Source organism: Neofelis nebulosa, chromosome 2 (assembly GCF_028018385.1).
Source record: "Neofelis nebulosa isolate mNeoNeb1 chromosome 2, mNeoNeb1.pri, whole genome shotgun sequence".
Taxonomy (NCBI): Eukaryota; Metazoa; Chordata; class Mammalia; order Carnivora; family Felidae; genus Neofelis; species Neofelis nebulosa.
Window position 1 is genome coordinate 185342062 of NC_080783.1, and position 21158 is coordinate 185363219.

General features: G+C 55.4%; 2 protein-coding genes across 8 annotated transcripts in view; both read left to right on the forward strand.

The window, feature by feature from the left end:
* The window catches only part of MKNK1 (MAPK interacting serine/threonine kinase 1), a 44104-nt gene extending 33940 nt beyond the window's left edge, over positions 1–10164 (forward strand). For 2 of the 6 annotated variants that reach the window (XM_058717517.1, XM_058717519.1), the window contains 5 exons: positions 120–215; positions 1777–1971; positions 2681–2845; positions 4271–4314; positions 5599–6894. In XM_058717517.1, coding sequence (XP_058573500.1) covers positions 120–215; positions 1777–1971; positions 2681–2845; positions 4271–4314; positions 5599–5827 — 729 coding nt within the window. In that variant the 3' untranslated portion in view covers positions 5828–6894. The other 4 variants (XM_058717518.1, XM_058717521.1, XM_058717520.1 and 1 more) reach the window with 4 other exon arrangements.
* KNCN (kinocilin) lies at positions 7062–18194 on the forward strand. Of its 2 annotated transcripts, XM_058717530.1 has the most exons (5): positions 7062–7197; positions 12591–12857; positions 13942–14010; positions 14728–14802; positions 15616–18194. In XM_058717530.1, the coding sequence occupies exons 2-5, from the start codon at positions 12707–12709 to the stop codon at positions 15693–15695; spliced, it is 375 nt and encodes a 124-aa protein (XP_058573513.1). In that variant the 5' UTR covers positions 7062–7197; positions 12591–12706; the 3' UTR covers positions 15696–18194. The 2 variants fall into 2 exon arrangements, with proteins under 2 accessions (XP_058573513.1, XP_058573511.1); XM_058717528.1 differs by lacking the exon at positions 7062–7197 and having other exon boundaries at positions 10280–12857.
* The last annotated feature ends 2964 nt before the right edge of the window (positions 18195–21158 follow it).

The window sequence follows — 21158 nt, forward strand, 5'->3', positions numbered from 1 at the left end:
CCCCCCCTCCTACATGAGGGGAGGGAGTGAGAGGGGGTAAGTGTGTCACAGTCACACTGGTCTCCTCCTGCCCTTGGGTTTCTTATATTTGTAACCTTGTTTTCGGCTTTCCTTTTCAGGTGTCTCCGGTGAAAATCTGTGACTTTGACTTGGGCAGTGGGGTAAAACTGAACAACTCCTGCACTCCCATAACCACACCAGAGCTGACCACTCCAGTATGTATGGCTGGGCACCCTGTACCGCCTCCTTCAGGGCTCCTGTCATTTGGAGTACCCACAACCCAAAGCTGGAGTGCAGAACAGGGGCTAAGGAAGGAAAACCGAGTGTATCTACATCATTGCCATCTGCCTGAGTTGTCATCTGGCCACTGCATAGTGGGCCACCCCCCCCACGCCCCCCCCGCCAGTGCTTAACTGCTGATGATAGAACTTGCAGTGTGGGGTGGGTCCTCTGCCAATGACGGGACAGATTGTATCTATGAGAACAGGCTGAGCCCTGACTCCTGACCCAGGTAAAGACAGACGCTGTCCCAGGCCAGCCCTTTGCACATGGGCACATGGTAGCTCTGAGAGTTCCGCTGTGCCCGGCAGCATCTGGGCGCGTCCCCCTGTGATGGAGGACAGGAGTGTGGTCTCTCTGTGGCACGAACCGAGAGGTCCCGGCTCCCTGCATGTAGGATCACTTGGCTGAGTTATCCTGCTGCTTCCTTCACTTCACATTTCATGCCCAGATGTGCAGCTGGGAGCTGTCCTTCCTAAGACGTCTCTTGTACACACCTGATGTACTACAATTATTGTGAGGCTTTTGAGATTTGCATGCTTCATAAGTGAATTTTCCTAATACCCTTTTTTAAGACATGCATTTCAGTATGCTCGTGTCTTATTCTAATCAACATTATTAGAAATGTTTCCATATTAGCTTCTACTACACCGAACTACCTTGTTCTCAAAGTCATTAACTCTAATTACCAATAACAGAAAGTCCTTTCTCCATTTCCCATCTTCCCATGTAATTAGTTGTGTGTGTGTTGGTGGAGGCCAGGGAGGTATCTCTTGGCGAGCCTGAAATAATGAAGAAGGGAGCAAAAAGTATTTGTTTTGTTTTTATCAGCATTTTCCATGCAAGGATGGGAGGAAGGAATCCTGAATTCTTATACTTGGTTACCACTGATGTGCTTGAACCAAATCCCTGCCCCATCCTAGTCCTTGGTGTTCCCATCTATAAATGGGAGAAGCAAGGAGGTTGGATTTGTTCTAAGAGCTGTTCCAGCTTTGATGGACTCTTAATTCTAAATTCTTACTCCTCCTTGGTCTAAAATGACAGAGAAGCTTGGCAGGGCTTCACCTGAAGAACTCCTTGCCTTATGGGATTACATGTCCACAGACCCCCTCCCAGAGCCATGCCCCTGGTACAGCCAGGTGGCTATATATTAGGTGACTGTCTGCAGAGAGCTGAGGCAGAGAGACTCCTGCAGCTTCTTGACCAGGAACCTCTGCCTACTGGAGAAGGACCTGAAAAGATAAGGTGACCTGGAACTGGTCATGTGATCATGAGGAATGCTAGGATTCCATTTACAAATGTTCAGTTGGCCCAGCTTTTCTAAGTGCCTTGGTGGCATCAGGCGAGCCCTCTGGTGGCTTTCCTGACAGCTTCTTGCTCTGCAACCCCATCCTCTTGCTCAAGTCCCATTTCATTCTGCTCTTCGCCATCTCCTCTCCCTGTGACTAAGCCTCTCCCTTCTCTGCCATTTCCCCTCCCCAACCTTGGCCCCCACAGTGTGGTTCCGCAGAATACATGGCCCCGGAGGTGGTGGAGGTCTTCAGGGACGAGGCCACTTTTTACGACAAGCGCTGTGACCTGTGGAGCCTGGGTGTGGTCCTCTACATCATGCTGAGTGGCTACCCCCCCTTTGTAGGTCACTGCGGGGCCGACTGTGGCTGGGACCGGGGAGAGGTCTGCAGGGTGTGCCAGGTGAGCACAGCACCGGTACCCCCTGCACAGGGCCTGCTGGGCGGGGGTCAGTGTGCTTGTGGGATGCCCAGCAGGACTGGGCTGAGGGTTGTTCCTGCTCTGGAAGGGGGTCTATAGTGCCCCTTCCCTCTTTTGTCCAAGGGCCAGTGACAGGGTGAGAGAGAGACAGTGGGGCACTCAGCCCAGCTGGGAGCTCAGAGGAGGATTGTTAGAGAAGACCATACCTGAGCTGAGTCTTAAAACATGAGTCTAGCCCAGGGACAGAGGGGCAAGGAATAGAAGCAGAAGCAGCAGCGCCAGCAAAGACACGGAGGTGTGAAACAGCGGCGTGCATATGGGGAAGGAGGGTAGAATTGTAAGGTTGGGGGTTGGGGTGGTGAGACCTGACAGGTTGTGAGGAACCCATTTATGGGGGCCCCATACGAAGGGCTAAGGAATTGGAGCTGTGTTCCCTAGTTGGTCTTCCCCAGGTGTCACCCACCTAGCCCCCCAGGTGGCCTAGCCATCTGTGCCCGCCAGGGGCATTCTGCGTGGCCTGATGATTTAGTGGGGACGGGGGAGCCGGGGAGGGCCCTGGCCTGTGGCATCCTCAAGCCCTGAGCTGCAGCTTCAGCTGAGGTCAATGGGACCCGGGGTGACCAAATCAATGGCAGCCACATCCTGCTTATTCCCTGGTAGTGTGGCCTCAGGAGGAATCTTCTTTACCTAGAACAAGCTGTTTGAGAGCATCCAGGAAGGCAAGTATGAGTTTCCTGACAAGGACTGGGCACACATCTCCAGCGAGGCCAAAGACCTCATCTCCAAGCTCCTGGTTCGAGATGCAAAGCAGAGACTGAGTGCCGCCCAAGTTCTGCAGCACCCCTGGGTGCAGGGGGTGAGTAACCCAGGGCAGGGTGGCCATCCACTTCCTCGGGCCTGGAGTGTGGCCATGAGGAAGCTTTTATAGGAGCAAGTACTGGACAGCAGCCCAGGTGGCTGACTTCAGCTGGAGGGAGACTATACGGCAGCTTCAGTCCCTGCACATGTGGAGTGAACTGGCCACTGAAGGAGCCACGTACTGGTCATAGACTTGGCTCTAATCTTGGCCTCAGACAAAGCTCCTAACTGACCCATGCCTCTCAGGAATGGACAGAGGCCTCTGGGGGATTTGGCTCATGCATCCTACCATTGGCAGAGGCACACGGTCTGGTATTGGCATTTGGGGTCTGTGGTACCCTCCCCTTATACAGACATATCATTAGCTGGGAATGCCCAGAAGCAGGGCCTTGGTGCCCTGCTTGCAGTGAGGATGCACTGGAGGCACATAGGTTCTCCATGTGGTCCTGGAGTGCAGCTTGCCTAAAAGGCAACGGTGGTGGTTTCCCCAAACTAAAGATCCAAGTCTTTACTAGAAAATATTTTTTTTAATGTTTGTTTATATTTTAGAGAGCGAGAGCAGGGAAGGGGCAGAGAGAGAGGGAGACAGAGGATCTGCAGCGGGCTCTGTGCCATCAGCAGACAGCCCGATGCAGGGCTGGAACTCACAAAACTATGAGATCATGACCTGAGCTGAAGTCAGCCGCTTAACCGACTGAGCCACCCAGGCACCCCTACCAGGAGACATTTTTAACCGTCCTCCTCAGTTAGTCATGGTACCTGACATCTGCCCCTCTAAGGGGTCTGCTATACCTCCTGTGATTCACTGTGTCATTGGTCTGCCAGGCCCTACCCATCCTCAGTGGCCCTGCCAGTGGAAGGGAGCAAACATTGCCAGCCCCATGTGACAGGGGTACCCAATCCAAGAATCTCTGAATGGCTAATTCCCAGCCACCCAAGAGTTGCTGTCTTTACTGAGCACCTGCCCCATGCCGGACTCTGCAATCCTGGGATGAGCAAGACCCAATCCCTGTCTTCATGTTCTAGTGAGAAGAGGGAGACAGGAATAAATGATGTGATAGTGTAATGAATGCTTATCAAAAGGACAAGGATCCAGCCTCTGCTTGGGACAGGGGGAGGGAGGTGGCATGGGTGGGAGTATAAATGCTTCCTTCACAGGGGAAGCGACCCTCAGGCTGGGTCTTGGAGGAAGGTTAGGACTCTGCCAGGCACAGGGAGTGGCTCTCCATGCAGAGGCAGCTGGGTTCAACCTGGGCCTTTCTTGCTCTCTCCTTGGAAGGTCTGACCCCACAGGCAAGCTCGACCAAGTCTCTGTGCTGGGCCAGGAGCCTCTAGTAATGTACCCACCCTGTGCTGGGGTGGGCAGGGGCAGCTCTTGAGGGAGGGAACAGTGCTTACCCCGCGTCTGTCCTTCCCATTCTAGCAAGCTCCAGAAAGGGGACTCCCCACGCCGCGAATCCTCCAGAGGTAAATGCCGATGCCCCTTCTTTGGCTTTGACTGTCCCTCAAACTTTCAGCCACATTGGGATGGAGGTGGGGACAGGGAGCCCATCTCTAGGCTCAGGTGTCCTCCTTCTGGAGGGGCTACCCAGTCTGCCTACTCTGCACGTCTCTTCCTCTTTCCCCTCTTCTCTTCTGCCACCTGATGGCCTCCTCTGCCCTGCAGCTCCTTCAAGGCCTCTCTGCAGGAAAAAAACCTGTTTCCATATCCACTCACATCCTAACTAGAAATCACCATTTACAGTCCAAAGACCTTCTCTGTGGGTTATTCACCCCAGGGTTTCCTACTGCTGCTCTGGTTGTAGTAGCAGGCTGGAGGTGCTGTAAAGTGCTGGGATGGGTTGTCCTGTCACCACTAGGCACAATAGGAATGGCCACTGGAAAGTAAATACATACTACGTGCCAGATATGCTGCTAAGAGCTGTGCAGAGATGCTATTCATAATCTGTAGGATAAATTTAAAAGAGAGGTTTACCCCCATATTGTGGATGAGAAAACTGAGAGCAGAGAGATTATGGTAACTTACTTAGGGCCACACAGTAGCCTTGGGAGTTGGACTTTGAACCCGGATCTGTTGGACTCTAGTCCTTTTAACACTAGGTCATGTTCCTAGTGAGCACTGCCCTATTCCCAAAGGACCAGGGCTACCACGTTGTGGGGACCCCTACAGGAACCAACCTCATGACCAGTTTCTGGGAGTCACACAGGGAGGTCTTACACCACTGTAGTCTCCATTCATGTGAGCCAGAATGCTACTGCCCAGCTTGGTTCCTACCTGATTCTCTAGAGCTGTGTCCAGGGGCCTTGAGGCTCCAAACCTCTGGTCCACCTTAGAGGATGTATTTGGTAGACCTACGGTGCCTGCTGTAGGCTAGCCCTGAGCTGAGCCCTGGGGACACAGACAGAAAGGCACAGCCCCTATTCTTGGCGCTCTATGCCCTGACAGGGGAGAGGGGATATATGGGTGCGCACTTCATGTGCCGGGCCTTTCCTCTGGGAGAGCTGGGTGTGGAGCATGAGAGCTCAGAGGAGGGTGTTCTGAATAGAAGGGGGCATTTGTCCCAACTCTGAAGTCTTAGGACTGTAGTTGAGGCTCAAAGCCATTCCAGCCTCAGTGAAATCAGATTCTGAACCCGGGCAAGAATGACTTCTGGGGGAAGCCACCCAGAAAAAGCTGCCAGAGGTCTGGGAGGCAGCCAGCCAGGGCGCTGAGCCCCTCTTCCCTCTGCTCTGTGCTGCCCGCCCCTCTAGAAATAGCAGCACGATGGACCTGACACTCTTCGCGGCTGAGGCCATCGCCCTTAACCGCCAGCTTTCTCAGCGCGAGGAAGACGAGCTGGCAGAGGAGTCCCTGGCTGAGGGCTTGTGTTCGGTGAGGCTTTCTCCTCCATGCAAGTCACGCCTGGCCCGGCGGAGGGCCCTGGCCCAGGCAGGCCGCAGTGATGACCTGGAACTGTGTCCAACTCCCACCACGCTCTGACCCACTCCGGCCACAGCCTCCAGGACCTCAGCCTGCCCGGGCTTGGCCAAAGTCTGCAGAGCAAGTAGAGCGAGCTGCTCTGTGGCTCCGTCCAGGCCACCCAACCCCCCATTTCCCCAGAGTCCTCAAGGAAAAAGCTCTTTCCAAAGGGGTTGTCTTTGAAAAGGAAAGCAATCACTTGTCACTTTGCATAATCGCCTGCGGCAGGGACATCTCTGCTGGGCTCCTGCCCACCTGCTCACCCGCCTGCGGATCCCGGATGCAGCCTGCTCTCCTGGGCAGCAGGCGGCAGTGGCGGCTGGGGCTGCAGCCTTCAGGGAGCCAGCCTTGAGAAGCAGCAGTTGACAGAGGCTCTCTCTTCTCTTTGCACTGTCACCCCCCCCCACCCCCCCGCTGGTCCTTCCACCTTCCTCTGTCCTCCGGATGTCCTCCCCTGGCTGAACAAAGCCATCCCCTCACTTCAGGAGAGGGCAGGGAGCCTTCTGCGTTCAGGAGGCCAGATCAGTCTTCCAGTCTGTAGCGCTGGAGAAGCACACAATCTTTCTTTGCCGGGACCAAAACGTGTCCCTCATTTATCATCCCCTTCCTTGTTTGGGATTGCTGCTGAAGTCCGTATTATTTCATTAAAAAAAAATTTTTTTTTTAACCATGCACTTCCAGCAAAGATGGGACTTTCAACTCCCACTGCGAGCCCGTGGATTTTCCAGAGCATGTAATGGCTCGCTCTTCCTCAAATGTCCATGCATGTGAAAGGTTTTAATCAGCTCTTTCCTATTATTCTAACTGGTTTTAAGCTGTTGAGATGATGCGTGACTTGGAGGCTGTGTCTGCTGGAGGGCAGCATCAGTCCAGGGCAGTTAGAAGGAGCCGTGCACCTGACGTGGCACCAGATCGGAGGCAGCGCGGGTGCCTGCTGCCGGAGAGCGAAGGCACATCTGGCATCAGATAAGCTGGGCTGCGCAGCTACCTAGAGAAAATCGATTTGTACAAGCCAGACAAGACATTTACACAAAACGACAATGCTATTATACAATGTGCTTGTTTTAATAAAACTGTTTTAAATTTTAGCTGTGGCCTTCTTGATGGTCCTTTCTGCCCCTGTAAACCTGAGGAGACAGGCCTCCTGGAGAGGGGCCGAGTCCAGCCCTGTGCCGGGAAGGTGCGCCTGGTGGGACCTCTCAATCTGGGACCTCTCAATCTAGCCCCTCATTGGACCCGCGACACAAGGTGAAGGAGATATCATTGCTCTTCCTTTTTACGCAAAGAAATGAAGTTCGTCAGCATTTGTCAATCTCCTGTTCTGTGCCTGGACCCAGAGATGAGTGAGAAGCAGCCTTTGCCCCCTAGGGTCTCCTCATCAGACGGAAGAGGTGCCTATCAGTAACCATTACACAAGCCGTCTTCAAAAAGTATTTTATTAGATGTGCTCTGTGCCCAGGCCAGCTACCCCACCCAGGCAGGAACAAAGCTCCCATCTGTCTGGAGCAGCACTAAGCCTTTCTCAAGGATCTGTTGTGGGGGTGTTGTGTGCTCCGGACTGTGCCAGACTTGGAACAAAGAAAACTGGCACCTCACAGCCATGGCTCTTGTGTCCATTGTGCAAAAGGGTTTTCCTGTGCTTCGTCCCGTGTCATCCTCAGAGCCACACTGGAGAGGGCAGGGGTGGGAAGGGGGCGGCAAGGGGGAGGTCCGAGGGGTCAGGGCAGTGCACGAGGTGCTGCTGGCAGATTTTCTCCCCATGGAGAGCAGAGAGGGGTGATGGGATCAGGAGCTCCTCATTCTAGGGGCTCTCCTGCAGTGTGGGTGCTTCCGTGTTGACGCTGACGTACTTTCTGTTGACTGTCTTCCCTTCCCAGTAACTGTTACCACCTTCACATCCTGTCTTCTACCTGAAGTGAGATGGGCTAGAGAAACAGGCCTGCAGAATCGGAGCCTTTGGTCCCAAAGTCTCCCAGTCCCTGGGGGCTTAGAGCCATGATATGAGTTTTGTCCAACTCCAGCACCAGCCCAGTCAGTCCTTCAGGTTGGCCAGCTGGGATGGGACTTCCAGGGGCTTCCTGGACCAAGCACCCCCGACTCCAAGCTGCATGTAGCTCCAGCCGGCTCTCGTGCCTCCAAGCCTTTGCTCAGGCTGTGCTGTGCCCTCTACAAGCCTGCCTCCCCACCCCAGTCCAACCAGCAAGGCCCCTCTCCTCCTTCACAGCTCTGCTTTTAAATTCTACAGTGCCTACTTTGGTTTTGCTGGCATTATTGTGTGCTTACTAAGGAACAGCTGCTTGCAGAGAAAGTTCTAGGCATTATCTCATTTAATTTTCATATGAGGTAAAGTACCATTATGTTACCCGACTTAGAACTGAGCAGAGAAAGGAAAAAATTACTTCGCTGTATAGGTAGGAAGACAGAGATGGAATTCTCCCAAGAGAGACTTGAGATCCAGAGCTGCACTGCAGGGGTTCAAGTCCCAGCCTTGCTACTTAACTAGCTTTGTGCCCTGGGCAAGTTCCTGCCCTGGGCGGCAGTTTCTTCAACCAAAAATTGGGGCTGCTTAGCTCTTGGTGCTGTTGTGAAATTGTGGATTGATTAACAAAGTGTTAGAGCAGTTCCAGGCACATGCAGCAAGTACGCAGTATAGGTTGGCTGTGATAGTTGTGGTTGTTTTTATTGCCATCTCCTAGGGCAGAATTATTCCACTCGGTGCCAGTGATGGAGATGAGCTTTCCCCCTTTCCTTGGCTTGTGTGGGTGGAGACGGATCTGGGCTTTCCAGGTGGGTCTGGCTTCTAGCCCTTTGTGGGGTCCTCCTACTGACAGGCTGCTCTGCCCCTCGGGGCTGGGGTCCCTGTCCCCAAGGGGCTGCTGTGGTGCCCAGAGCAGAGTCTGAGTTTGGGGATTTCAGGGATCCTATGTTCTAGTCCTTCTGCTACTGTTCACTGGGTGGCCTTGGGAAGTCCCTGCCCTTTCTGAGGCCCAGGCCAACGTACCTGGCTCTGCTGGGCAGAGACGCATGGCAGACACACTGAGGGGGGCTCTGAGGCCTTTATCTGGGGTGGCCAGTCCCCTAGCTCTAGGGCTCAGGCTTGGACTGGGCCTTAGGAGAAAGATGGTCCCAGCCAGCCGGCATGTCCTAGACCTCAGGTCTCCTGCCTCAAATCTAGTTAGTAAGACTCCTATCTGACCCCTAGTTTGGGCCCTGGGCATAGGGGCCAAGTGTTTCTCCCTGTGGGTGTCCACCTGCCTGAGCTCTGGGGCACCCTCCTCCCTCCTGGCCCAAAGCCCTGTTCCACGAACAGCAGTGCCCTGGTCCCGTGCCAACTGCTCCAGCTGCTTAGGTCTGGAGGGGAGCGAAGAGCAAGGTCCCCCCACGGCTGGCACTCTTGTTGCCATGGTAGCAGTTGCCTTGGAAGCCACTTCCCCAGAGTTTAGCTTCTGAACAGTCTGGGAAAGCTGCCCGTCCCCCAGGGGATCGGTGCATTAATCACGCTCTTTTCCAGGGTCCTCACCTCTCAAGGAAAATAAACAGAACTAAACCACACTGAGGCCTTCCACCCACTCTTCCTCCCCACCCCAGGCCAGCCTTGGACTTGGCACCTCTGGGAAAGAAGGAGCAGAGGCAGGCACTCCAACCCCAGCCTTGCCCAGAGACAGAGATGACCCATTGCCTATACAGCCCCCGGGTCCAGAGGCCTGGGGGACCCAGACTTCAGCGAGGAGGGCTCTGATGCTTGCAGGGTGGGGAACAGGTGGGGTGATCAGTCTCTAGTGACTTGGACCTCCATCTCCTTACCTATTGTAGGAAACACATCACCCAAGGACAGGCTTGTATTTTCTTTTTCACAGATGAAACAGCCTATATTGAGGAAAGAATTGGCAAGCCTTCCTCTCTATATTTCTAATCAATGGAAGAGTGGGCGTCACAAAGGTTTTAAGATAACCAATGGATGAATGGGCATCCAAAGGTTTTAAGAAGCCTTTAATGACACTCCCCTGCCGTGATGGAAAAAATGGAGGCCTTGACTGAACACAGTGCCTCCCTCTGATGGTGGGGTTGCCAATTCCTCCCACCTCAAATAAGACAATTTAGAAATTCAGAGACAAAGAAATGCTAGAGTACTTCTGAGCTGAGCTGGGAATCTGGACACAGGTTCTGTCAAGGTCTCTGGGGCAACCCTTCTTTCCCCATGCCTCAGTCTCCCCATCTGTTCTATAAAGGAGCTTGCATGGATTTGTAGTTCTGTGATCTTGTAACTGATAATAGCTTCATGTGTCTCTCCTCCGTATTTCCTCCTCTGACTTTGTGCCCTGAGGAATTTACAATGTCAAAAAAACAAAAACAAAAACCCCAAACCCTCTAATTTAGCTTTGGTCTCCAGTTTTTAGAGGCAGAGTATTCTTCTGGAAGCTGAAACTCACAATGTGCAGGCCCTCCTGACTCCAGCCTCTGCCATCCCCATCCCCCTTCACCAGATGGGCAAAGTGAGGTTCAGGCGGTGGAGTGGCTGGCCCAAAACCCACAGTGTGAGGTGCCCGTCTCGCTGACGGCGTGGGAGCCGCCCTTGGCTTTACACCCTGCCCAGCCTGAGTTATGCAAACACTTAACGGGGGTGAGGGCTTTGAGATTCCCAAAGCTCAAAATCTCAGAACACATTTTCATAAACAATTATTTTGACAGCTCCTTCTAAAACTAGTAAGTGGGGGGGTCAATTATGTGTGACAGAGACATGGGCTGTCATTTGATGCCTAATTAGAGGAATAATCAGACCTCATCCTGGAGAGAAGCACAGAGAACGTTGGCAGCAGCCGCTGTAACTGGGGAATGCCCACCTCCGGGGGCTTCCTCTTCTAGGGCCCAGGGACACAGCCTGGGGCCCCCTGGTGCTCTGCAGTCACCCCTCCTCTCTATGTACCTTTGAGTTCACACCTGTCTTTGCCTCAGGCTTCTCTCCAGCCTCCTGGCAGTGCCTTCCCTCAGCTGAAGCTCAGTCAGGTGACCCTGGCCTTCTCAGGCCCCCACCCCCACCCAAGAAAAGCCCCTTGTTAGAGGCACAGGTCCCAGGGTGCCTGTAGCCTTCCTCTTTGAGGACCTGAGGTGGTCGTGCAGGTCTAAGCCCTCCCTGAACTCTACCTTGTGTTCAGAAGCCTCACCCGAGTCCCTTCTAGCCATGGCATTCTGTGGAGCTCACTCTGAGTCTGCCCTTGAGGGGCTCACAGTCCACAGAGGAGACAGAGGATGAGGTCAGATGGTGGGCACTACAGCATGGGGCACACGGGAGCAGCAGTAGGCAGCACCCCCTCCCCCCCCCCCCTCAGGCATGGTCAGGAACAGCTTCACAGAGCTGGGGCTGGCCAAGCAGCGTCCTACAGGAAGGAGGCGCTCTCCAGACAGCTAAGCAGACATTCAGCAGAAGGCAGCAGCAGAGAAGGGGAGGAGCGAGGGGCAGTGGGTAGCTATGGAGGTGGAGGACCTTGGCCTGGCCATGCTGGGTGGCAGACATCATCAGGGAGACAGAGGCACACAAAGAGAGGCCAGTGGGGCCAGTGATGGGACCCTGGGAACAGTGCCCAGGTGCCTAGGTCCAGGCATAGAAGCAGGCCCAGATAGATTCTGGGATCGGGGAGGTCCTTATCCACAAAGGCCCAGAGACTGCAGTCAGTGGCGAGGGCTATGTCTCGGGTGGGATAGGGCTACAAATGCCCAGCCTCTAACTGGTGGGTACTGCAAGTAGGTCAGATAGGCCGGGCAGAGGAGGTCGAGAGGTGCCAGCCATGTCCCTATCTCCTGACCCCGGCTGCTGACGCTCCACCCCTGCCAATCCTCTCCCCATATTTATCTTCCTCCTATCTCATGCCTCCCCACCCCTGCTCTTCCCTCTCAGCCCCCTACCTGGGATCCCTCCCAACCCACTGGCAACTAAAAGGGGGGTGGGTACCAAGCCTAGTTGAGGAGAAGGAGGTCCCCTGAGATCAGCCTCAAATCAGGACCCCTCAGCCCTGCTCCCCTTAGGAGACCAGAGGTTGACAGGCTTGGGGGAGGAGCAAGGGGGCAAGCGTGAACCTCTTTTTCTCCTCCTGTCCCAGTCACTGTTCTGGCCTCTGAGCCTCCTGTAGGCCCCCTGTGTCTCATGCTTATGCCTGTCTCCGAGTCCCCGAGCAGAGGTCTCGCGTGCCAAATGGCCGAAGACAGCAGGGTGGGCCCTGAGCATGTAGCCGGAGAGTCTCCTCGCGTCCCTGGCCGCTAAACGCCGCATGAAGCCACCAGTCCACCCTGCCCCCTCCAGCAGTGGAACCCGGGCTGCGTGCCCTCGTGGGCATCTGGGACAGGTGGCAGCTCGTGTTGCAGTCTCATGAATAACTCAGGACCTCCCTGCTGTCCGCTTCTCCGAGAAACCCGTGTTCCCTGGACCAACCTCCCCCACCGCTTTAAACTTTAATAGGCCAAACTTTAATAGGCCAAGGCCCAGGGGCAGCCAAGCAGGTTCCAGGGAGCTAGGGCAGGATATCCTGAGCAGGAGAGCTCAGGCTAAGCTCTCCCGAGAGGAAGCTAACAGGGGACAACCCTGTACAGCAGGCCCGGCTCTCCAGAACTCTGGCAGCCAAGGCAGGATGTGGCCAGGCAGGAGTCCCAAGAGTGGCCTCCACATTCAGGGGCCTTCCGGGGAGGAAGAGTAGGCTGGGGTGACCTGGCAGGGATCCTAGGTCAAGGTGTGGCTGGAGGCCCCTGGGAGAGCTGTGGGATAGGGTTACTAGCCTCGACTCTTCCTGCCCAGAAACTCCCACTCTGAAGGTGGAGCTCCAGCAAAGATACATCCAAGAGGACGGAGACCTCCAGGGCTCTCCTGGGGACAGGCCCTCTGGCAGCAGACGGTACCCTGGGTAGGCCTGCATGGACATCCCCATCAGCAGCAGAGACTTCCGCTGCCTGCAGCTAGCCTGTGTGGCCCTCGGCCTGGTGGCTGGCAGCATCATCATCGGTGTGTCCGTGTCCAAAGCTGCAGCCGCCGTGGGTGGCATCTTTATTGGCGCCGCCAGTCTGGGTGAGCAGGTGCTGGGCTTGGAAGGGGGGGGGGCATAGTCAAGTGAATGAGAAATGGAAGCAAGGGTTGGTTTACTAGGAATTGGTTGGGGACCATAGAAGCTAAAGAGATGTGAGCAAAGCAGCCGTCGGGGGCGCAGGGAGGCAGGGGAGGGTTGGAGTAAGCTTCCTTCTGCCTGGGGTAGGGAGACTGGGAGAAGGGAGCTGGTCGTCATGCTCCTCTCTGGCTGCTCCCCTCTGGCCCTCTAGTCCCAAGCCCTGGGCTCTTGGGTTTTTGGTGGAATTCGTAAGCCTGTTGAGGGTGGGTTGACAGGGGACAGGTAAAAGAGGACAGAGGTCTCAGTGGGACACTCTGTGAGCCAAGAGAGGATCCAACTCAAAGGGTTTCTTTTTCTCTCCTGGTATTTCTTGGCAGGGCATCTGTCTATCTGTCCAGGCATCCATCCATCTCTCTATCTGGGCCAGTCCCACTGATATCCCCGCACTGATGCTGAGTACTGTCCCTCCCCACTCCACCACCCTGGGCCAAAAGCAGAGCCAGAAGCACCAGAAGGGTGGGTTCTTGGCATCTGTACCTGCAAACTCCTGCCAAGAGCCACAGACACTTGGTCTGGGGATGAAATGCAGGTGGGCAGGGCAGGGTCCATTCTTCTGCTAACCCATCCACAGGTCTGGGTGGGAAGGAGCATGCTAAGAAGCTCCCGGGCTTGGGGCAGACTGGGACAGAGGAGTGGTGGTGGTGGTGATGTAGCTGGGCCCACTTCCAGCCAGCTGAGAACATGCTTAGCACCTGGGAAGGCTGGAGCCGGGAGCCCGGGCTTTCACAGCCTGTAGCCCCTTCTCCAAAGAGGCACTACTCCCTGCCCCCTCTTAGGGCTGGGTGATGGGGAGCCGCCCCCCTAAACTCCCACAGGCTCACATTTATGCACTCACAGTCCCAACCTGCACACTCATGCTCCTCCCATGCCCATCCATATCACCCTCATAAACCACCCCCAGGCTCACAGCCTACCCACAGCCCCATGCAGCCTGCACTAACCAGGCCCCTTCCCCATCACAGAACCCCTCTGTGTCTCTCTTCTCAGGGTTCCTCATCTTGGCCTACCCCTTTCTAAAGGCTCGATTCAACCTGGACCACATCCTGCCCACCATAGGTGAGTCCTCTCCCCAGCACCCAGCAGAGCCCTCTTCCAAGGACTGTTGTGTGACACCCATTGTGTGTAAGTCTGTGGCCCACTGTGGGGCAGAACTGAGACCCTGTGTGTGACTGATCCTGGCTGTGTGTGTTAGTTGCTGTGTGTGTTAGTTGCTGTGTGTGTGTGTGTGTGTGTGTGTGTGTGTGTGTGTTGGCATTGCCATGACTACGGTGTAACAGACTCCAGCCTGTTGCCTGCTCCAAAGGTGCCTGAACCAGCTCAGAGCACCTAGAACTCCCATCTCCCCGGAGGGAGCCTCCAACTCCCACAAAGCCTCCGAGATCTCCAGATAAGCGCATTTCATTCCTGAGCCCCCATAAAAACCCTCTACCTCCCCTAAGACCTCAGGACCCCTGTATAGCTCCTCAATTCATCTCAGCTCCCCACATACATGCTACCATCTCCATCAATCCTGGGGGGCTTTCCATATCCCTAGTTCTCCTCACGACCCTCACCTCCTCAAAAAGTTTGCCATCTTCCCCTTCAAGGGCCCATTTCTCCCATCTCCACTCCCAAACCAGCCCAGATCATGTGAGAAGCCTAAAGGAATGTGGTGGAGTGAAGACAGCAGCAGGGATGGAGATGAGACAACAGGCAGGTCTTCCCTTCCCAAAGCAGGACTTGATCTGAGAATGGCTTAGTAACCAGGGGGCTTGGGGTGATCTTATCATGCAGGGAGCCTGAGAATTCACCCCCACCCGGGGCCAGACCATGGGGAGGGAAGATCCAGCACCAATGGCAATAAAGAGGGTAAGTTTTAAAAACTCCAGAATCCATCTTCCACCTCTGCTCTCTGGCTGAGCAGCTCTGGGGGGCCCGGGGAGAAGCCTTGAGGGACATGCAGAAGGGGTGTCCCCAGTCACCGGGAGCCAGCAGAGTTAGCCAGTTCTTCCATGTGTTTGGTCAAAACCCTTCTTGCTCCAAGCTGAGCCGGGCTCCTGTTTGACCTCAGGGCTTCTCTGTTGTGCCCGGCATGGACACTGGGACCGACCCTTGGTCCCATGTCTCAGTTTATGTTTTCTCACTCTCTTCTCCCATGATGGAATCCAACTCTCAGAGCTGGTAACTGAAATGGAACATCTTCCTCCTCCCCTCCCTCCACACACTGGAAAATTCTAGGGCAGGAGTTTCTCAAAGATGGTCCTCGCCCACAGCATCTACTGCCAGTGGTGGGATACCTAATCCCAGCAAAAGGCCCCATTCCAGACCCTGCTCCAAACACTTTACATATATTTATTTGTTCCATTCTCAAAACAGTCACATGAGGGAGGTACTGTAATTAAGCCCACTTTATATATGGGAAAACTGAGGCACAGAGAGATTAAGTAAGGCAGCTAGGAAGTGGTGGGGCCAGAACTGAAACCAGGCAGTCAGCCCCGAGTCCTGCCTGTAACTGCCCCCACCATGCTGCTGTCCTCTTGAAGAGCCATTCTGACCATCCGTGCCTCTTTAAATTCAGCTGAAACTGTCCCTGGGACTCCCCTCTCTCCCCACTGGTCCCTCTGGGTTGCTCTGATCCGGAATCTGTCTACTCAGGCAGCCCTGTGCTGGTCTCTTCCCCAGGAGCCCGAAGCAGCCTGTCCACTGTGAGCAGAACACTGGAGAAGCTGAAGCCAGGGGGCCGGGGAACTGGGGAGGGCTGAGGCAGGGCTGAGGGGTTACCCCCTGCCCTCCCTCCCTCTCTGCCTGCTACCCTGATCTCAGAGCCCTCCTGGGCCCGAACCAGAGGTGAACCAGGCCCTGGAGACACCAGACATGCATTCGCCTGAGCAAAGCTCTTGAAAATGGATTCCACGTGGCCGAGAGCAGGGCCTGAAGCAAAGGTGTCACTGGAGGTTCCACAGGGGACCCTTGTATCAGGCTTTTGATGTGGATTTTCTCTCTGGACTGCAGCTCAGCAGGCTTCTTCCCTTTTTGATCTACTGACTGGTTTCTCTGGAATTGGGGGCCAGAGGTACCTCAGGCCCTTGCCCCAGCCTGGCCACAGAAATGAACCACAGGCTGACAGGAGCCACAGACAGGATCCCCTCAGCCCCTAAGGCCTGGCCCTGGGCTTCTAGAGCTCACTGGCTAGATAGAAGGGCTGGAACAGATTCTTTCTGGATATCAAAAACTTTGGGCCACTCCTTAGGTACAGGCTTTCAGCAATAGCAAACCAGACAGGAGCATGTCCTAGACAAACAAAATAGTCATGCTGGGACAGGGGCCCAGGTAAGGCAGTGACCTAGAGGCTTCCAGGAGGAGGTGGCTCCTGAACTGAGTCCTGTCCTGAGACCCTTGTGTGTGACTCCACCATCCAAGGCTTTTTGTGATCTCACCCCAGACAAGACCTCCAGCCTTCCCTCTTGTCCCCTACCCACGCACCGCTGCTGAACAATCTCAAATATTCCAGCCTCCACGCTTTGTCTTGTGTTCTCCTGGAGGCCCCCCACTCCTCTCTGCCTATCCAAAGCCCTCGCCTTGAAAGGCACAGTTCCAAGGATCCCATTAACACAACACCCTCCCCATCATCTTCCTGCAGCCCGTGCCTCTCTCCCTCCACGGGGTCCAGGCAGGCTGAAGTCTCCTTTTTCATAAAACAATTATTTAATCCTACTGAAACCTGTGCGTTGCCCTTTTCCAGTCACTGTCAGGGTACACAGTAGGTGCTCAATAAATGTTAGTGGCATCAATTTAACACAAAAACAATTCCCCAATCTTTCCCTGGAGAGTCATGTCAAGGCCCCATGTATCTTTGTGGTTTGGGGCAAGGAGGACCTGGCCCACGTGTGTGTGGCTATGCAGAAAACATTGTGCCTCCCTCCACACCACTCCTCACTCACCTACACCCTCAGGGTGGAGCCGGTGTTTGACCTCTACAGAGACATCTGCTCCATGTGGCCTCTGTTCATGTTTGTGAGCAGAGGACAAGCTAGGAAGAGTCTCATTCTTCAAGGACCAGTGCAGATGACACCTCCTCTCAGAAGCCTCCCCTGACTGTGCTGTGCTCCCACAGCCCATATCATTCTGAGTGGTCTTTGTCACCTTCCTCCTCTCGAGAGCAAGGGCCAGAGGACCAGGCACACAGGTACCCAGCAGACGCTGCAAAACCAAACCAAAAGTGGGAGAGGCCACTTCATTGTACGGATGGGAAAGCTGAGGCCCTCCAGAAAAAAGGACTCATCGAGTCCCGCGGTGAGAGGTTGTGCAGCCAGGCCTTATAGTCAGGGCTCCTCTCTCCCCACCCAAGGCTCTACCCTCTGCTGTCCTTGGCACTGAGACCAGCTCCCTGACCAGAGTGGGACAGACCTCCACTCATAAATGCTGGCCAGTTGTGGAGCCTGTGGTTCCTCCAGCCTGAGGGAAGTCCCCCTCCTTCTACTTCCCTCCCCTCCACCTCCCTCCTGCCTGATCACTTACCCTTCTCCACTCCCTCAACGTCATTATCATCAACATAACTTGGGCCCAGCGGCCCCTCCTTGCTCAATAAGGAAACCCTTCTTCCTGCCCATCTTTAATCCTTACCTGAAGCACCCTGAAAGATGCCCATGGGTGGAAGGGGTGGGAAGGGGGGAAGTGGAACCTGGGCTGTGGGGAGGGTGGTAGCCCTTGGCCCACCACCACCGCTTCCCCAACACGATCTCCCCAAGGCAGGGCTGTTGCATCTTCAATGCCTGGCAGAGCCCAGCACAGAGTGGTGTGGGGATCAGAGCAGAATAAAGTAAGGAATGAACACATAAAAAGGCAAGGGCTATGTCCACTGGGGAAGAACTAGGCAGAGGTCCAAAGGACCCTTGAAACTGTGGGAGTCTTCAGGGCCTGAAACCCCGAGACCGCCTGTCCCCGAGTCTAAGTGAATGTCCAGATACATCCTCCCAAGTGCATACTGCACCCCCATGCCCCCACCCCCTCAGCCTGGTCACAGGAGTGGTCCGTGTGGAGCTCATGCCTTCTCCCCCTTTGGAAGGTGAGTTTGGGCCAAGTAGGCAGGGTGGTGTGGTGGGTAGTGTTAGGGAGGAAGTGCCCTCTCACCTCTGAGCAGCTCCAGAACCCTCCAGTAGTTCAGTGGGAGTGGATGTGGGCATGGACAGGTCATTGGACCCAGCTCTTCCAGTGGTCTGTCTGTTCAATAAATGAAATCAGTTCTGTCTGACAACCCTCAACTGTGGCTGTGCCTGGCTGGCCCCACAGGGGGTAATGATGCTGGTGCTCCAGGAAGAAAGCTGGAGGATACAGATCTGGACACCTGATCTCACCTGCTGGTTTGGGGGTTTAAGGAAGGCGTCCTGAGGGAAGTGATGTCCCATCTGCACTCTGAAGGTTGAGCTGGAGTTAGCCAGGTGAAGGGAAAGTCCACCATGGGTCAGAGAACTCACTGAAGTGGGGAGTGCTTGGTTTGGTCCAGGCAGCCCCTTGGAAGTCACAGCCCTGCTGGCCAACCTGGAGGACTGACCAGGCTGGGCTGGAGTCTGGGGGTGACTCACATCCCACCTCTGCGTCCACAAGTCCTGGGGCCGGAGTTCTGGGCAAGAGGCTGTGGGGCCTTGCGCCTCAGTTTCCTCATCTGCAGCCAGAGAATGAGTGTAGCGCCGCCTTCCCAGGGCCACTGTCAGGAGGAACGTTGCCTGGCACGTGGTTCACATCGCAGAGGGTTTATGAATGGATGAGCAAATGAATGAAGACAGAGGTTGGAGGAGATGCTCTTCCAGCTGAACTCCAGGTTCTGGAAATCAGCATCTCAGTCTCCCACCCAGTCCTCCCTCTCCATCCTTCGCCCCCCACTGGACCTCTTGCAGATCCCAGTGGGACACGTGTGTCCTCCTACAAGGGGCTCGTGGCCACACCCCGTTCTCGAGCGCGGGATTGGTGGGCGGTGTTCTGGGAAGGGTGGCTGAAAGCAAGCCCCTTCCCGAGAGAAGGCTCCCTGCCCCCACAGCCCCACCCCCGTTCTCTCCAGGGAAGGTGGGGAATCCGTCAGGGTCTGCAGACGGAACCCGCGCCACCTACGTCCCTCGCTCCAGAGTGAGTGGCAACGTCTGCGTCCGGCCCGAAAGTCCGGGCTGGAAACCGTGGGGGTGCTGGGAGCCCAGGGCAAGGTGCTAGAAGCCGCAGAACGTAGAGGAGGGAAGGGGAGAGGGGCGGTGCGGAGAGGAAGACAGGAAGACGCTCCGTCAGAACGCCGCTCCACCCGGGAGCCCCGGGGCCCAGCGGCGGCTGCGACGCTGCGCGAGGGGCGCCCCGAACCCGCCGCCGCACCTCCCGGCTCGCCGCCACGAGGGGCGGGGCCTGCCTGGGGGCTGCGCTCCCCACCCCCACCCTCCGTGCCCCCCGGCCCCTCCTGCTAGCCCGGGGTGCTCAGAGAAGCCTCCGACCACCCACCGACTGGCCCAGGCAAGTGAAAGCCCCACGAGTTGGGGGCGGTTGAGGAGGGGGCGGGGGTCAAGGGGATGAGACCGGCGGGAGAGGGCGGCCAGGAGGGGAGTCTTTAGGGAATGGAGGCCATGCTCCATCCAGCCCGAAACCCTAGCAGAACGGAGTAGTGCCCAGACAAGGGGTCAGGGACCTGTAGCCTGGGACAGACTTCCCAGAAAAGATGAGAAAGAGAGGAAAACAGGAGAAGGGCACATGCAGCATGGGGTGACGGCATTGGGCCCCCTCTGCCTGACCCTGATCTCTCCCTGCTCTATAACTCAGTGGGAATTTGCCCTAGGACCCACCTCCAGCCCTCCCCCAGCTGACCGCCATTGTTCCCAAGGCCCAAAGTGAACAGGAAGTCAGCATAGAGAAGTGGGCATAGAGTCACTTCAAAACCAGGACACAGGTGAAGCCAGGAGACCCCTGTGACCAACCTCTGTCTTCACCGTTTGTTTAACCAATATTCCCTGGGCACCTGGGGACAGTCAGGCGCTTCACTGGGGACTAGCAGCAAACAAGATGAGTATAATGCTGGTCCTCCAGGAAGAAAGTTGGAGGATGCAGACCTGGACACCTGATCTGGCCCTGCTGATTTGGGGAGTTAAGGAAGGTTTTCTGAGGGAAGTGATGTCCCGGCTGCACTCTGAAGGTTGAGCTGGACTTAGCCAGGTGAAAGGAAAGTAGACCATGTTTCAGGCACAGGAAGCAGCGTGTTCACCTGGCCACACGTGGTGAGTTCAGCTCCACTTGAGCAAAATCAAGGGGGCGGCCTGGAGGAAGCCAGCCAGGATGGCAGCAGTGGGAGCCCAGGAGAGATGTAGCCACTAGGGAGACATGGAGGAGGGGGATGGTGGGGCAGCGGTGAGACTGAAAAGGAAGGGATGGGTTCTAGAGACACTCAGAGGGAAGAATCTGCAGGGCCTGGTGATGGATTGGGTTGGGAAAGTGCGGTGGAAAGCCTGAGGGAGAAGGAAGAGGGAGGATGAAGCCCAGGTTTCTGGCTGGGAGTCCGGGCTTTGTGGGAGAAAATGAAGTTTAAGGAGACTGTTTCCAAGAGGAAACACTTTGAAGAAAGGAATAGAGTGTTATATGGAGGCAGAGGTGGGGTGGAAGGAGGGTCTGGTTTTGTTTTAGGACAGGAGAGGTGTGAATGCATCCAGGAGGAGGTGCAGTCACAGTGAGGGAGGCTGATGAACACCGACTGGGAAGGGGGAGGTTTCCCTACAGCCTTGGGGGCCTGAGCGATGCCAGAGACGTGCCAGCTGGTGATTTTCTTTTCACCTGTGTGGCTTAACCGTTTGGGCACAGACTTGGAGGAAGCAGAAAGCCTGACCGATGCAGGGTCGAGACTTTGCTAGGGAGCTCTGGCAGAAGGACAAAGGAACAGGTGAGGCTGCAGGACAAGGTAAATTGCAGGGGAGTAACTGAAGTGACGTAGTGTGCAGAAAAGGAAGTGGAGATTAAAGGCTCATGGAGAAAATGCTGATAGTTCCAGGCCTGCACTAGATCAGAGAACAGTCACAGCAAGAGACAGTACAGAGTCACAGTGAAGAGCACAGGTTTAGAAGACACACTGCCTAGGTGTGAATCCCAGATCGGCCACATATTATCACCATGTCTATAACAAGCAGTGCAACCTCTCTGAGCCTCTGTGTCCCCATCTGAAAACAGAGATGGCAAAAGCATCTGCCTATAGAGTTGTCACGGGGCTT

What these genes read in the sequence shown, in the direction of transcription:
- KNCN (XM_058717530.1), top strand. Translation starts at nt 12,707, where the DNA reads ATGGACATCCCCATCAGCAGCAGAGACTTCCGCTGCCTGCAGCTAGCC. An exon ending in CCACATCCTGCCCACCATAG is followed by an intron (nt 14,011 to 14,727) that starts GTGAGTCCTCTC and finishes CTTATCATGCAG; the next exon opens with GGAGCCTGAGAATTCACCCC. An exon ending in CACCAATGGCAATAAAGAGG is followed by an intron (nt 14,803 to 15,615) that starts GTAAGTTTTAAA and finishes TCTCTTCCCCAG; the next exon opens with GAGCCCGAAGCAGCCTGTCC.